Source organism: Cucumis sativus, chromosome 6 (genome assembly GCF_000004075.3).
Source record: "Cucumis sativus cultivar 9930 chromosome 6, Cucumber_9930_V3, whole genome shotgun sequence".
NCBI lineage: Eukaryota > Viridiplantae > Streptophyta > Magnoliopsida > Cucurbitales > Cucurbitaceae > Cucumis > Cucumis sativus.
In genome coordinates this window covers 26,357,512-26,370,236 of record NC_026660.2, presented here as the reverse complement: position 1 = coordinate 26,370,236, position 12,725 = coordinate 26,357,512, and the positions used below count along the sequence as shown (strand labels likewise).

Here is a 12,725-nt window from a genome sequence, read left to right as displayed (position 1 = left end):
TACTATTATTATATATATTATTGGGTTAATTATATAACCTACTACCTTAGTTTCTATGTTAGAGAGAAAATAAAAATAAAAATTAAGTGCATATTAGCTACGAACCTGAAAATACATAACACTCAACTTTTAACATAGTATAAATATCTACGACAAATTTTTTTTATTAAAGACACAATCCATTGTGTCCATATCAATATGAGACAATTGGATATCCATCTATTGTTCACCTTTTGTCATAATTATTCTTCAAGCTTTTAGGGTTTTCTTTTTATCTTTTACTTTTTTAAAAAATCATTAACGAAAAATTATTGATATTATTTGAAAAATGTTGTAAATGTTGAAAATATTTATAAGGTAAAGTAAAATGCCATATAAATTTTCCTACAAAGTTGATAGGAAGTAAAGAAAATAATAGAGTTAAATCTTAATAAATATATTGTTATCCTTCACTTTTTTTTTTATAGCTTCTGATTAATTTTCAAAAGGGGAGTTTTGAAATTGAGGAGGGCTTTTGGGGTAAATCAAAGCATATTTCCTCTATAACACAAAGTAAAATTTCTAAACAACTCACCACAAAATTGTTCACATTGGTAGGTGAGAACATTATGATACAAGTAAAAAATGGGGAAAATTAAAAGGGAAAAAAATGAAGAAATTGAGGAATGAAATACTGCCTTTTTCTCATCTTAATTTTCATCAACATTTTTATATATATAAAAAAAATTAATTTGAGGGATAATATTCTCAATCATAGATGGGTCATTGAAAATCCCAGAACGTCTAATGTAGTTTGACCAATTACAACAGAGAGGAAGGAGGAAAGGAGGAAAGGATTGGAGAAAAATATATGAGAGAATTGTGTGAAGTGTGAAGGTGAGTTGATAATGAGATGATTTGATATAAAAGATAATTTTGATTGATAAATCAAATAAGGTCAAATGGAGAGAATTGGCAATCATTATTATGACTGGTTACAACGTGTCAAGTGAGACAAAATTCGTGACCAATCAACAAAATGTGCCTAAACTTTTTTTTGTCTTCTTGTGATGAAGAATGCGTCTTTTGAATAATAAAGCCAAATTTTCAAAACCACCCCTATTTTTAAAATAAGGTCACAAATTTGAATATTGGATGAGTCTACGTGTGATTTAATTTGATGTGTTATCTGGGGTTATAATAGAAATTAGAAAAAGTTAAAGGAGTTGGACTGCGAAAAGAGGACCTGAAGTTATTAAATAAAATTTGTTTTAAGAAAGAGGCAAAACGTGAGAGAATTCGGAAATCCATTGACCAAATACGAACCCGAAAGCTGACTCTACCACTCTTTCACACGTGCCTCATTATTCCCAATAAACCGTGTCTCTCTTATTTCTATAAAACCCTTTCACCTTTTCCCTCTTTCTCACAAATCATCAATAAATAACTATCCAATTCCTTTTTCTAACTTTATTTTTCTTTTCCATTGAGTTCTAAATGGAGATCTCATCACTGAAATGGATATCTGATTGGGTATTTTTCATTATTAAATCTTTCATTCGTTAATTAAAATTTTCTATAAATGTATATTTATTTCCTTATTTTCTTTTTAGGAAATTGAAGATGCTTCACCGTTTATGGATGAATTTCATATAGACCCATTTGAGTTTCCGTTAGATGCGTTGCAATTTGATGACTTGTATGACTTGCCGGTTCTGCCGTATGCGGTGGAGGAAAGGCCGGCCAAGCGGGTTAAGGTGGAGGAGGACGTGGAGGCGGGGGGCGGGGGGATAAACAAATGTAAGACCACATTTGTTGGAAATAATCATAAGGGTGATTCGTCGTTATCATCTTCGCAAATAATTAGCTTTGAGAATAATTGGAATTATGAATCAGTAAAAAATTGGAATTGTACTAATGGGAAGAGAAGTTGTTCAATGAATGGTAGAGAACATGTGATAGCTGAGAGAAAGCGTAGGGAGAAGCTTAGCCAAAGATTCATTGCTCTTTCAGCTCTAATCCCTGACCTTAACAAGGTATTGTGTACTAACTACACTTTAGTTCATTACTTATTTTTCATTCTAACTTTTTATATAAGTTCGTGTATTTTAATTTTGAATGTTATGATGGTCAAATTAGAAAGAAAAAGTTTAAAGGGGTCTACTTGCAGTTTCTTCTTATTTTTTCAAAAATTGACACTCAAAAACTGTGAAATTGTGTAGTAGCTGATATCTGCTATATCTCACAGATTTCTTATTTTCAAATGTATATTATACTACCAAGTTTAAGAATTTATTAGAAAAAAATTTGAAATGAAATGGTTTAGGTCATTTACTCTTGTGGCTTTCTGGTCTAAAGAAAATGCTCTATTATGCTATTATGATGTTTCTTCTGTTTCTTTAAATTGGTTTAACTCTTTTTGTATTTTATTGGCAATATATTAATTTGGTCTGGGGTTGGGGTATGATAAAAATGCTAAGAATGTGTAACCTAAATGAGATTTTTTTAGGGTTTTTTTTAATAATCTGACCAAGAATTTTATTTATTTATTTTCTTCATAAAAAAAAAAAAGGTTAGAATTTAGAAGAAAATATGCATATAAATTTGAAAAACATAAAACTAATTAAAGATAAAATGGTCATCAAAGAGACCTAAAATTTATTTGATTTGTGTGTTGGCAGGCAGACAAAGCTTCGATATTGGGAGGAGCCATAAGACATGTAAAAGAGCTTCAAGAGCGTTTGAAAGTGGTGGAGGAACAAACTACTTCCAAAACTTCGAAGCCACAATCGCCAGTGGTGTGTGTGAAGAGAACCACCCTGCAGCCTTCCTCATCCGACGATGACACCTCATCATCGGACGAGAACAGTTTTTCCGGCAGACTAAGAAGTACTCCTGAGATAGAAGTAAGATTCGTAAACAATGATGTTCTCATCAGAATTCACTGCCACAAACGCAAAGGCTGTCTCTCTTATTTGCTCAACAAAATCCAGAGCTTTAATAATCTCACAATCCTCAACACTAGTGCTTTGCCATTCTCCCACTCCAACCTCGATATTACGATTGTTGCTCAGGTATAATTATTAACTTTAAAGCTCTCTTTATCTGGTTAATTATTGCATACTTTGGTCCGAGACTCCGATATCTAAGGTTTACAGAAAGTTGAATTTAGTTCGAAACTATTTATATGAACAATTTATGAGATGTTATGAAACCAAAAGACTAAATTTAAATTTTAAGCTTCTCGTAGACTTAGATAATATTTTTATTTTTTATTTTGATGTTATTAATGTTAAGTATTAATACAATTAAATTTACTGCAATCTATCAGTTGGGAATCCTACATCAAAACGGTGAAAAGATTTGATCATAAACTATATAAAATATATTAGTTTTTTTTCTTACTTTGCTCATTTGGTTTTAAGATAAGATGCAACTTTGTGTTTGTCTAACATGGTATCAAATACCATGACCTCCAAACATGTATTCAAATAAAGAAAAGAATCTAATAAAAATAGTGAATCAAAAGAGCCACAACCTTAGAGTCAGTATTAGAAAAGACTAGTAGATCTCAAAATCTTTAAAATGCACCTAATTTGTTCATCTCCTTATAATCAATTTTGATACGAGAAGTCTAGTCTGTAATCTCATATTTACATATCCTAACAATAATTTGATAATGGTTTCTGAATTTTGGTTAATAATGTTCTATTTACTTGATAATTTATCTGATTTGTTTGTGAGGAGAGAATAACAATGTTGTTTATTTGTTTAATAATGGCAGATGGATGTTGGTTTTCATATGACAGTGGAAGATGTTGTAAAGAATCTGAGACAGGCTTTGCTAGACTTCAACTGAAACTTTACCAAAGGCAGCAAACACCTTTTTTTTCTTTCTTTTTTCTTTGTTAAAAAAAACAAAGAAGTAACATTATATTTGATTCATCTTTTTTCAAGAAAATTAAGAAAAGCGTGTAAATTGTAATTATGTAATAAAGAAAAACAACCCATTTCCGAGAGGTAAAAATCTTTTTTACATTATTTTTTTGAGAGAGAGCTTTTGACTTTTCTTTGTCTCACCTCTTTCTGCTATATATATATTTTTACCTCTGTTAAAAATGGGGTTTTCTTCTTTTTTTTTTAAACTCAGGCTGTTTTCTTTTTCTCTTGCTAGCTAGCTAGGGTTTTTTTTAGCCTTTAGATTTGGTTTTTGTAAGGTAGAAGAAACTCGGGTTTTTATGTTCTAATAATAGTTAAATTCTCTCCTTTTAACACATTTCCTTATTTATCTATTTATGTATTCCACCTCTAAATTGTAATAAAGATTAATATATTGATACGTGTACTGTGTGTTGTTCTTGGTTTTGTAATTTCTTTGAGATGTGACATCTTATCTACTGATTATTTTTCTCTTTTTCTTTCAATTCAAAGAAATGGAGAAAATATATAATTAAAGATGAGTATGGGCATATGAATGGGGAGACATATGATTCGTGCTGAAATGAATGTTGCAGTTGGGAAACATAGAGGGCAAAATACATATCTAATACCATTAAGCTTTATATAATCATATTCAGACTATATGAACTAGAAAAAACATATATAGATTTTTAAGAATATATTACCTTAACCTAATAATGCCAGGCTGGACACAAAATAAAGTAATAGTTGGCTAAATTATATTTTTCATCACTTATACACTGATTTCATTTCTAAAAAGGCAAGAGTAGAGAGAAAAATAGATGGTAAGGGTGTGTCAATTTAGCTAGAATACCAACTTTAATTAATAATACTATGATGTCTAAAAGAGAACAAGTTTGGTTTAATTTTTTGTGAAAAATTTAGTGATTAATTATGATAGTTTTTTGTTTACTTAAAATTGGCATGCTTTCACATTTAGCTAGCTTGTATATTAGTCACTCCTAGCTACCTACATTATTTAATTACCATAGAGGAAGAGTTTGATATCCCATATCTCTAACTATTGTTGTTGAACTTGAAATTACCTAAATATTTAAATATAAAAACGCTGTAAGTAGTACATTAAATTAAGAAATATAAGTTAATGCTGACGTTTTTATTTGCTAAAAATGAATGTTGATGTATTGTTTAAGTGAGAGGATAATTAGAAAAGCAAGAAAAGGGGCAGTGTCCCATCCAAAGATTATGTGATCTTTGATATATTCCAATTAGCTAAGGTGATCAGTAGGTCACCACTTTTATACATACTTTTATGTTAAACAAATTTATTAGCCACCATGTTGGCTTAGAAATTGAACCTATTATTGTCTACATATATTATTATATACCTTTCTATGTATATCCATTATTTGTCTGCTAGCTGTATAGGGTCACATCTTTTCAACTACAAGTATTTTCTACTCATTTTTTTAATATTATCCTTATGTGTTTGAATAAGTTTCATTTATATGAAATTATTTTCTAATATTTTATATTGATTCTAATTTACTCCGAAAATTTATTTGGTATTATCTTTAAATCTTTAAATGAATTACACCTTCTTGTTAGTTAATTACAAAATAAATGCTAAGCTATTTCCATACCATTATTGAAAATATCAACTTTTTCTCATTGACGAATTTTATTTAGAATTTTACTATTTACAAAGTTCAAATCTAAAAGGTTACAAAAGTAAATAAATAAAGTAAAAAATTGCCAAAACATTTTTCACATTGCAAAAAAAATTATTTTCAAAGGAAACTAAATATCACCAACCTCTGCTGCTCACTTACATTCTTGTATTTCCATTTGGCACATGCCCACCCAATTCTTGCGATGGAAGAGTACTAAACCCAATCCACCAAGGATCAAACTATAGGTTCAGGAGAACAACCCATTCGATCCATTGGTACAAGTTGTTTTATGAATATGTATGTATTGATTCAGTTCGTTGAATTGAAGAAGAAGGAGAATACCTTTTTTTTTCTTCTTCAAAATTACATATTTATTGTTGATTTATTCTGTACATCAATGAATATAACTAAAATCATATTACAGTAGAAGCTTGTTACATTGAAACAGGGAAACTTTAAGCTAGATATTGTTCATGGGTGTTAATCATTTCATCGTCCAAATTATTCTTTCCACATAACAAAATAATAATACCCTTTTTCTAACAAATATTAAATTAAAAAAAAAATGTTTTCTTTGATTTGAATAATTAATAACTTTAGTGTCTTTTCAAAAGTTATAAATTTTCAATATTTTAATAATGTAAATCGTTAAATTAGAATATGGAAGAAAACAGAGAACGTCAATTATATTAGAAAACAAATAAACAATATGAAGTAGTGTTGAAAATCACCTTTTAAGTAATAAAAAAAAGTTGTGTATACAATAATAATAATAACAATAAATTTGTTTGAAAAGATGAACTTTTAGCAAAAACTACTTTCAACAAATAATATTTTGTGATGGTGTCCTTATCACCTTACAACTTTTTGTTTACATATACAATATATACATTGTTTTGCTTACATATCTAAATTAAAAATTTAAACATTCTATTGCTATTTCAAAGTAAAAAATGCACAACTCCTGATTAACGTGTTTGTTTTTATTAACTTTTATTCAAATATCATACTTTTAAGTGTCTCTCTCATCACATTAAATGTGAGGTAAATCATATATTATAACAAAAATAGTTTGTTCTGTCCAGAAAATTCTTTTAAAAAACTTGTGAATGAAAAATGAGTTCTAAGACTTTCACCAACCTCCAAATGTTAGACATCTAATGCCTTAGACCTTTTATTTCCATTTTTTTTAATGGAACCACTAGTTCTTAAAAATAATTAAGAAAAGAGGGGGAAAAAATCATTACACTTTATGAAAATGTAAATCTTTTGTCCTTTTCATGATTTTCCTAACCAATATATAAGCATATGGATGGAAAATTGAATGTGATATTGGAGGGTATGAATAAGGGGTTGGGCCAATGATATGGAATTGGGCTTGCATGGGACGAAGTATGAAATCTCTCTTTCAAATGCCCATCGCAAGTTCTTCATTTTACTTCGCATTCTCAATATTCCGACGGTGTTGATCCACCAAACTTAAAACTTAAAAATATATCTTATGAAAAAAAGATGTTAGTTCAACTCAATTCTTAAACTTTGATCTGCGCCCATTTGATACTCGTAATTTTAAATATACAATAAATTTAGTTTTTAGATTTTATTACCTAACAATTTAATACTTGTAACTCTAAATTTGTAATAACTAAAATATACATCATCGATTGAATTATTATAAATTTTAAAATACGTTTTAAAATTTAACAAGTAAATTGTTATTTGGTAAAAATTTGGAAAGATAATTATTTTTAAAATTATAAAATTATTGAAAATATTTATAAATTTATTAATTATAAAGACAAATCATACATTATTTAAAATTATGAGGATTTTATTTATTAAAAATAATAAATAAATAGTGCAAAAATGAAAAGAAAAAGAAAACAAATCTCTATCGTTGTATTAAAAAGGGGTATGTATGTATGAAAGAATATTTACATGCTTCTTCTGCTCCTACATCATTACATTTTATCGACTTAAATCTCAAGTAAATTGAAACATTTTGATGTTGATTGAACGTGATTTTTTTAGATAAGATACACCCGTTTGAGGTGAATGTTTGTTATATTAGTACATTCATTAATTATTTAATGTTTGTATGAGATAAATGTGAAATTATATCGTCGAAAAAACAACTTAAATCCAAAATATAAACTAAACAAATAAATGAAAGTAATAATGCATTGTTTGAAATTTAAAAAAATTAAAATAAAAATGATTGAGTTATATAAAGCAGATAAAAAAAAGTAATTTAAAAGAAGATAAAATAAAAATGATTACAGAATGTTAAAGGTTATAATTTGATTAATTATAGGTTAACAAAATAGTATGGAAAAGAAAGTAATTAAAAAACAGGAAGATTTGTTTAATGAGTATTTGTATATAAAAAGAAACCATAAGCGGTGGCGCGACGTGTGAGAGTAAAGAGAAGGGAAGAAGGGAAGAAGGGAAGGCGGCAACGGCATAGGGATCGGTGATTTGCATCCATAATTGGCTTTCTGTTATTTCTTTCTTTGATCCATCAAGATGATGATACACACACCATCAACTTCACCTCCAAAATGCAACTCTCTGATCTTATATCCCCTTCTCACAATCCCAACACTTCAACAACACCCCATCACCCATGTCCATCCGCAAGCAATTTCTCCTCGCCGCATTGGCAGCTTCTGCCACTCTTCTTCTCGCCGCCGCCGCCCTCAAGAGATGGAAGCAAAGGAAACAATGGCAGTTGAAGCAAGCACATCGAATTCTCCGCAAGTTTGCTCGAGACTCTGCAACCCCCGTCCCCAAACTCTGGCAGATCGCCGCTGATTTGGAGTCCGACATGCGAGCCTCCATTGCTTCTGTTAATGGGACCACTTCCAATTCCTCTCTCAAAATGCTCGTCTCCTACACTAACGCTTTCCCCAATGGGTATTCCATTTTTCCCTCCTGGCCTTGTCTTGTGAGATTTGAATTGCTTACGGCTTTGGTTTTTTTTTTTTTTTTTTTTTAATGTTTGTATTTGGGTCACAGAGATGAGGAAGGGTTCTATTATGGGCTTAATTTGCGGGGAACCAGTTTCTTGATTTTGTGCGCTCGGCTTGGGGGAAAGAATGCCCCCATCTCTGATATTCATCGTGAGGAGATCCCGATTCCTCCCAATGTGATGAATGGCAATTCTGAGGTTTGTTTTCTGTACTTTGAGTTATGGAACTCTTTCATGATTTAGATTGTATCCCGGTTCATGGATTAGAATTTGAGAACTACTACCCTTTATCTCCATTGGATTGTGATCGGCGAGGTTTTATTTGAATTTTTGTTGGAAATAGGATTTGTTCGACTTCATTGCTATGGAGGTTGGGAAATTTGTTTCTGCTCATCCAGAGAATGTATATGAACCGGTGAAGAGAACAGAGCTGGGGTTTACATTGTCATATCCAGTGGATGATGCTGCGGCCTCATTGGGAAATGTAATCAAATGGAATAGTTTCTCTGCCGATGACACAGTTGAGTATGATCGTTCCCCTCCCTATGCAGTCTCTCGCATAGTGGAAAGTAAATTATGAACCTCCTCACGTCCTTTTAATTAGATTGACTGAAGTATACTCACGGAACAACAAAGATCTTTGGTCAAAATTTTGATCACTTTAACTGAGAATTAGCAAAATGCTGACGATTGGAATCCTTTTGTTATTCTAATGACTGTTTTGGATTTCTATCACATGGTATAGAAAATTTGCTACTTTTATATTCTATTTGATGGCATCTGATGGACATTCTTTCTTGGCCGAAACCTAATATAATGATGAACTCAGGTTGGAAAGAATATGGTGAATAACATCAATCAGGCTTTGACTAACCATGGTGTAAACCTGCTGGTCTCTGCAATGGTATAGATTTGTATATTTTAACCGAAGTTCCTTATGGCAAATCTAGTTCCAGGCTTCCAGCTTTTTTGTGATATTTCTGGTTTCTCCGAGCACAGGTTGATGATACTGTTGGGAATTTAGCTGGAGGTAGATACTACTGTAGGGACAGTGTGGCTGCTATAACTTTAGGCATGGGCACCAATGCCGCCTATATAGAATCAGGACAAGAACTTGCTCACTTGAATGGACCATCACCAACCTCAAGGGAGGTGGTTAGTAAGATTAACCAATTAAATGGTATTGCAACTTGATGATCAGTCTAATTATGTTCTTATATTGTAGGGGGTCAGCATGCAGTGGGGCAATTTTCGTTCACCACATCTTCCGATAACGGAGTTTGATACTTCTCTAGATTCTGAAAGTTTAAATCCCGGTACTCAGGTATGGTAGATTGTAGATTGTAGATTGATCATACCCACACGTACTCAAAGTGAATGCTACTGTAGATTGGCTAATAATTCTTAAATTATCTCAGGTATTCCAAAAGTTGGTATCAGGAACCTACTTGGGAGAGATTGTGAGAAGAATTCTGGTAAAAATGGCACAGGAAACATTATTATTTGGGGATCCTGTTCCTTCAAAGCTTATGACCCCTTATGTGCTAAGGTATTTACATTTATTTTCATGCAGTTTTGGTATTATTAGTTGCGTTGACACACTAGTTAAATAATATGTCAGGACAGCGACCTTCGAAATATCTTCACAAACAGTTTTTAATTGTCCACTTTAGACATAACTCCCACGGCTTTGTTTTTTGTTTCACCCAAAAAGTTTCATGCCATCAGAGTTAGTCATGATTTATCATCTTCTTATCTAGCCAATATGAGACTTTTACCGCATTTCCAACACAACAATAGTTAAATGTGATATTTTTGGAAAACAATGCGAAGCAAGACTATTATTTCCATCCTAAGTCTGAAATCGAGTAGCCATATTTTTGTGAGAACGTGGACCAAATCCTTTTTATGATATTTACATGATGACTGCATCTTGAAAGGAGCAAATACCAAACCATTGTGAACACGGTCGACAATTTGACTCGTAATGATTTTGTTTCAGGTCACCTGATATGGCTGCAATGCATCAGGATACATCAGAAGATCGAGAGGTGGTCAATGAAAAGCTTAAAGAAATTTTTGGGGTGAGAATCTTTTAAGCTTTGAACAGTGAACAAGCTTTTAACAGTGAACTTCTGACAGTTATATTATAGACCGACCTTAGAATATAGTAGAGTTGATGAGGTGCTTTCAGATTTTTATCCAATAAGAGTGCTATTACAACCTAAATTAGTGTCTACTTTATATCAAGGCGTGCATTAGCTAATACCTCTCTTCCTCACTGGTTGACGTGTTCTCTATGAATGCAAGGTAACTGATTCAACTCCAATGGCAAGAGAAATTGTTGCTGAAGTATGTGACGTCGTATCAGAGCGTGCAGCCCGTCTTGCTGGAGCTGGCATTGTGGGGATCGTTAAAAAGCTTGGGAGGATAGAAAACAAAAGAAACATAGTCACAGTGGAAGGGGGGCTTTACGAGCATTATAGGGTGTTTAGAAACTATCTCAATAGCAGCATATGGGAAATGCTTGGAAATGAACTCTCAGACAATGTGATAGTGGAACATTCTCATGGTGGGTCTGGCGCTGGAGCTGTGTTCCTCGCTTCATCCCAGAAAGAAAACTTTGATTTTGAACTTTTCAACGTTGGATGAGTAACTAGATCACCATTTTTCTTCTTCACTTGTAAGCATATATAGATTTAGTTCAGAGGCAGGCCGTTATTGTCTTTCCTTGTGTCAGTTAAATCCTGGAAGTTAAAAGAAAGAAACCAATAGACTTGCCTTTTGGTTTTCTTGAATAGAATATGCCAAAGATATGAATGCATAGATAGTAAAACAAACTGAAATCTCCTCTCTCTCTTTCAAATGGGCTGGGCCAGGAAATAGACAAACTGATATGGTGGAAGTTGTTGTTGTTGTGGGTGAAGAAGTGGCATGAAATTTGGCGTATTGTAATATGCAGTGATATTCTAGAGATTGGTGCACATGGTGAAGGCCAAAAGAAACAGCTGCTTAAACTTAGATATATGGATTTAAAGTGTCGTTTACTCCCAAAAAAAAAAAAGAAGAAAGTGCTGTCTGTTATTATTCAAACCATGTTTTTTGTTTTGTTTTGTTTTGAGTTGTGAGAAGTGATGAGAAGAAGGTGAATTCAGAGGGCTGAGAGAAAGAGAAATTAGAGAGGAGACAAAATGTACACAAACCAATACATAAAAAAGATATAGGAAGTGAGATAACGTGTGGTTTTGTGGCGTGAAATCATGAAACTAGAGCCTTTTCTCACTACCCCAAAGCTTTTGTTTCTCCTTAATTCTCTCTCATTATAATTTAAAACAGCCATCCCTTAAAATATACAAATATACAAATACACATATTCAGTCACTCCATACCACACTTTCAAAAACGCTCCCAAATTTCTGTCCTCTAATAACTTTTTAAAAAAATTACATTGGCTACTGTGTTCAATATAAAAATTCAAATGAATACAAAAGGTTAAAAAGAACATCAAACACATCTACCAACTGAATTCCTCAACGTGTGTCATCCTTGGATAGGATTGGCACTCTGAAAACTGAATATAGAAGAAAGACCACATCATCTGAGTGACTCATTTATTTTATTAAATTCCCTCTTCCTTCAACTGAGTCCAACTCGGCACCAAATAACCAATAACCACACTCTCTCTATAAATTTGGTCAAATATTATTACTTTAGGCTTCTTCCCACTTCACTTGGAAAAAATAATAATCAGAATGTCATTCAATGTAGGTGTGTCTTGAAATTACGGTTAAGGACGTGGTATCCAAATGACCCGTTGGTTACGCTACTATCGTTCTGTTCCTGTAATATTGTAAACCCAACATTACAGGGCATTGCTTCCCCTATTCAATGATGTTGGATTCTCAATTCCCACATATCTCAATCAATCATCTTTTTGCTTTTTTTTCTTTTACTATACTTTACTTTTGACTAAACATTACAACTACTCGGCTGAAAATGACGACTTTGGGCTATCTGCCCATGGTAAAAGAGAAAGAAAAAAAAAAGTAGTGTCCAGAGAAAAGAGGTTCCATATTGAAAGAGTTAGGATTGATATATATAAATGCTTGCCAGTAAACTTCAATATCTCTTGTTTCCAAAGTGTGGTGGTAGTGAAAGTATAACCCTCTAAACATGCGTGT

General features: G+C 32.0%; 2 protein-coding genes across 2 annotated transcripts; both read left to right on the top strand.

Annotated features, from left to right (window-relative positions):
* Window positions 1-1,409: 1,409 nt before the first annotated feature.
* On the top strand, window positions 1,410-4,320 carry LOC101204785 (transcription factor bHLH19). Its single transcript, XM_011659617.2, has 4 exons — window positions 1,410-1,512; window positions 1,593-2,015; window positions 2,661-3,053; window positions 3,764-4,320. Exons 1-4 carry the CDS (start codon window positions 1,477-1,479, stop codon window positions 3,836-3,838), a joined length of 927 nt encoding a protein of 308 aa, XP_011657919.2. The 5' UTR covers window positions 1,410-1,476; the 3' UTR covers window positions 3,839-4,320.
* Window positions 4,321-7,973: 3,653 nt separating this feature from the next.
* LOC101219491 (probable hexokinase-like 2 protein) lies at window positions 7,974-11,640 on the top strand. Its single transcript, XM_004143376.3, has 9 exons — window positions 7,974-8,489; window positions 8,592-8,742; window positions 8,888-9,064; window positions 9,374-9,448; window positions 9,544-9,699; window positions 9,770-9,868; window positions 9,963-10,093; window positions 10,547-10,628; window positions 10,855-11,640. The coding sequence occupies exons 1-9, from the start codon at window positions 8,200-8,202 to the stop codon at window positions 11,194-11,196; spliced, it is 1,503 nt and encodes a 500-aa protein (XP_004143424.1). The 5' UTR covers window positions 7,974-8,199; the 3' UTR covers window positions 11,197-11,640.
* Window positions 11,641-12,725: the final 1,085 nt, after the last annotated feature.

Bases quoted from the DNA above. Each gene is read 5' to 3' on its own strand.
- LOC101219491 (XM_004143376.3), top strand. From the start codon at position 8,200: ATGTCCATCCGCAAGCAATTTCTCCTCGCCGCATTGGCAGCTTCTGCC. The intron at 9,065-9,373 runs GTTGAGTATGAT...TGATGAACTCAG, and splicing joins GTTTCTCTGCCGATGACACA to GTTGGAAAGAATATGGTGAA. The intron at 10,094-10,546 runs GTATTTACATTT...ATTTTGTTTCAG, and splicing joins ATGACCCCTTATGTGCTAAG to GTCACCTGATATGGCTGCAA.
- LOC101204785 (XM_011659617.2), top strand. From the start codon at position 1,477: ATGGAGATCTCATCACTGAAATGGATATCTGATTGG. The intron at 2,016-2,660 runs GTATTGTGTACT...GTGTGTTGGCAG, and splicing joins TAATCCCTGACCTTAACAAG to GCAGACAAAGCTTCGATATT. The intron at 3,054-3,763 runs GTATAATTATTA...TAATAATGGCAG, and splicing joins ATATTACGATTGTTGCTCAG to ATGGATGTTGGTTTTCATAT.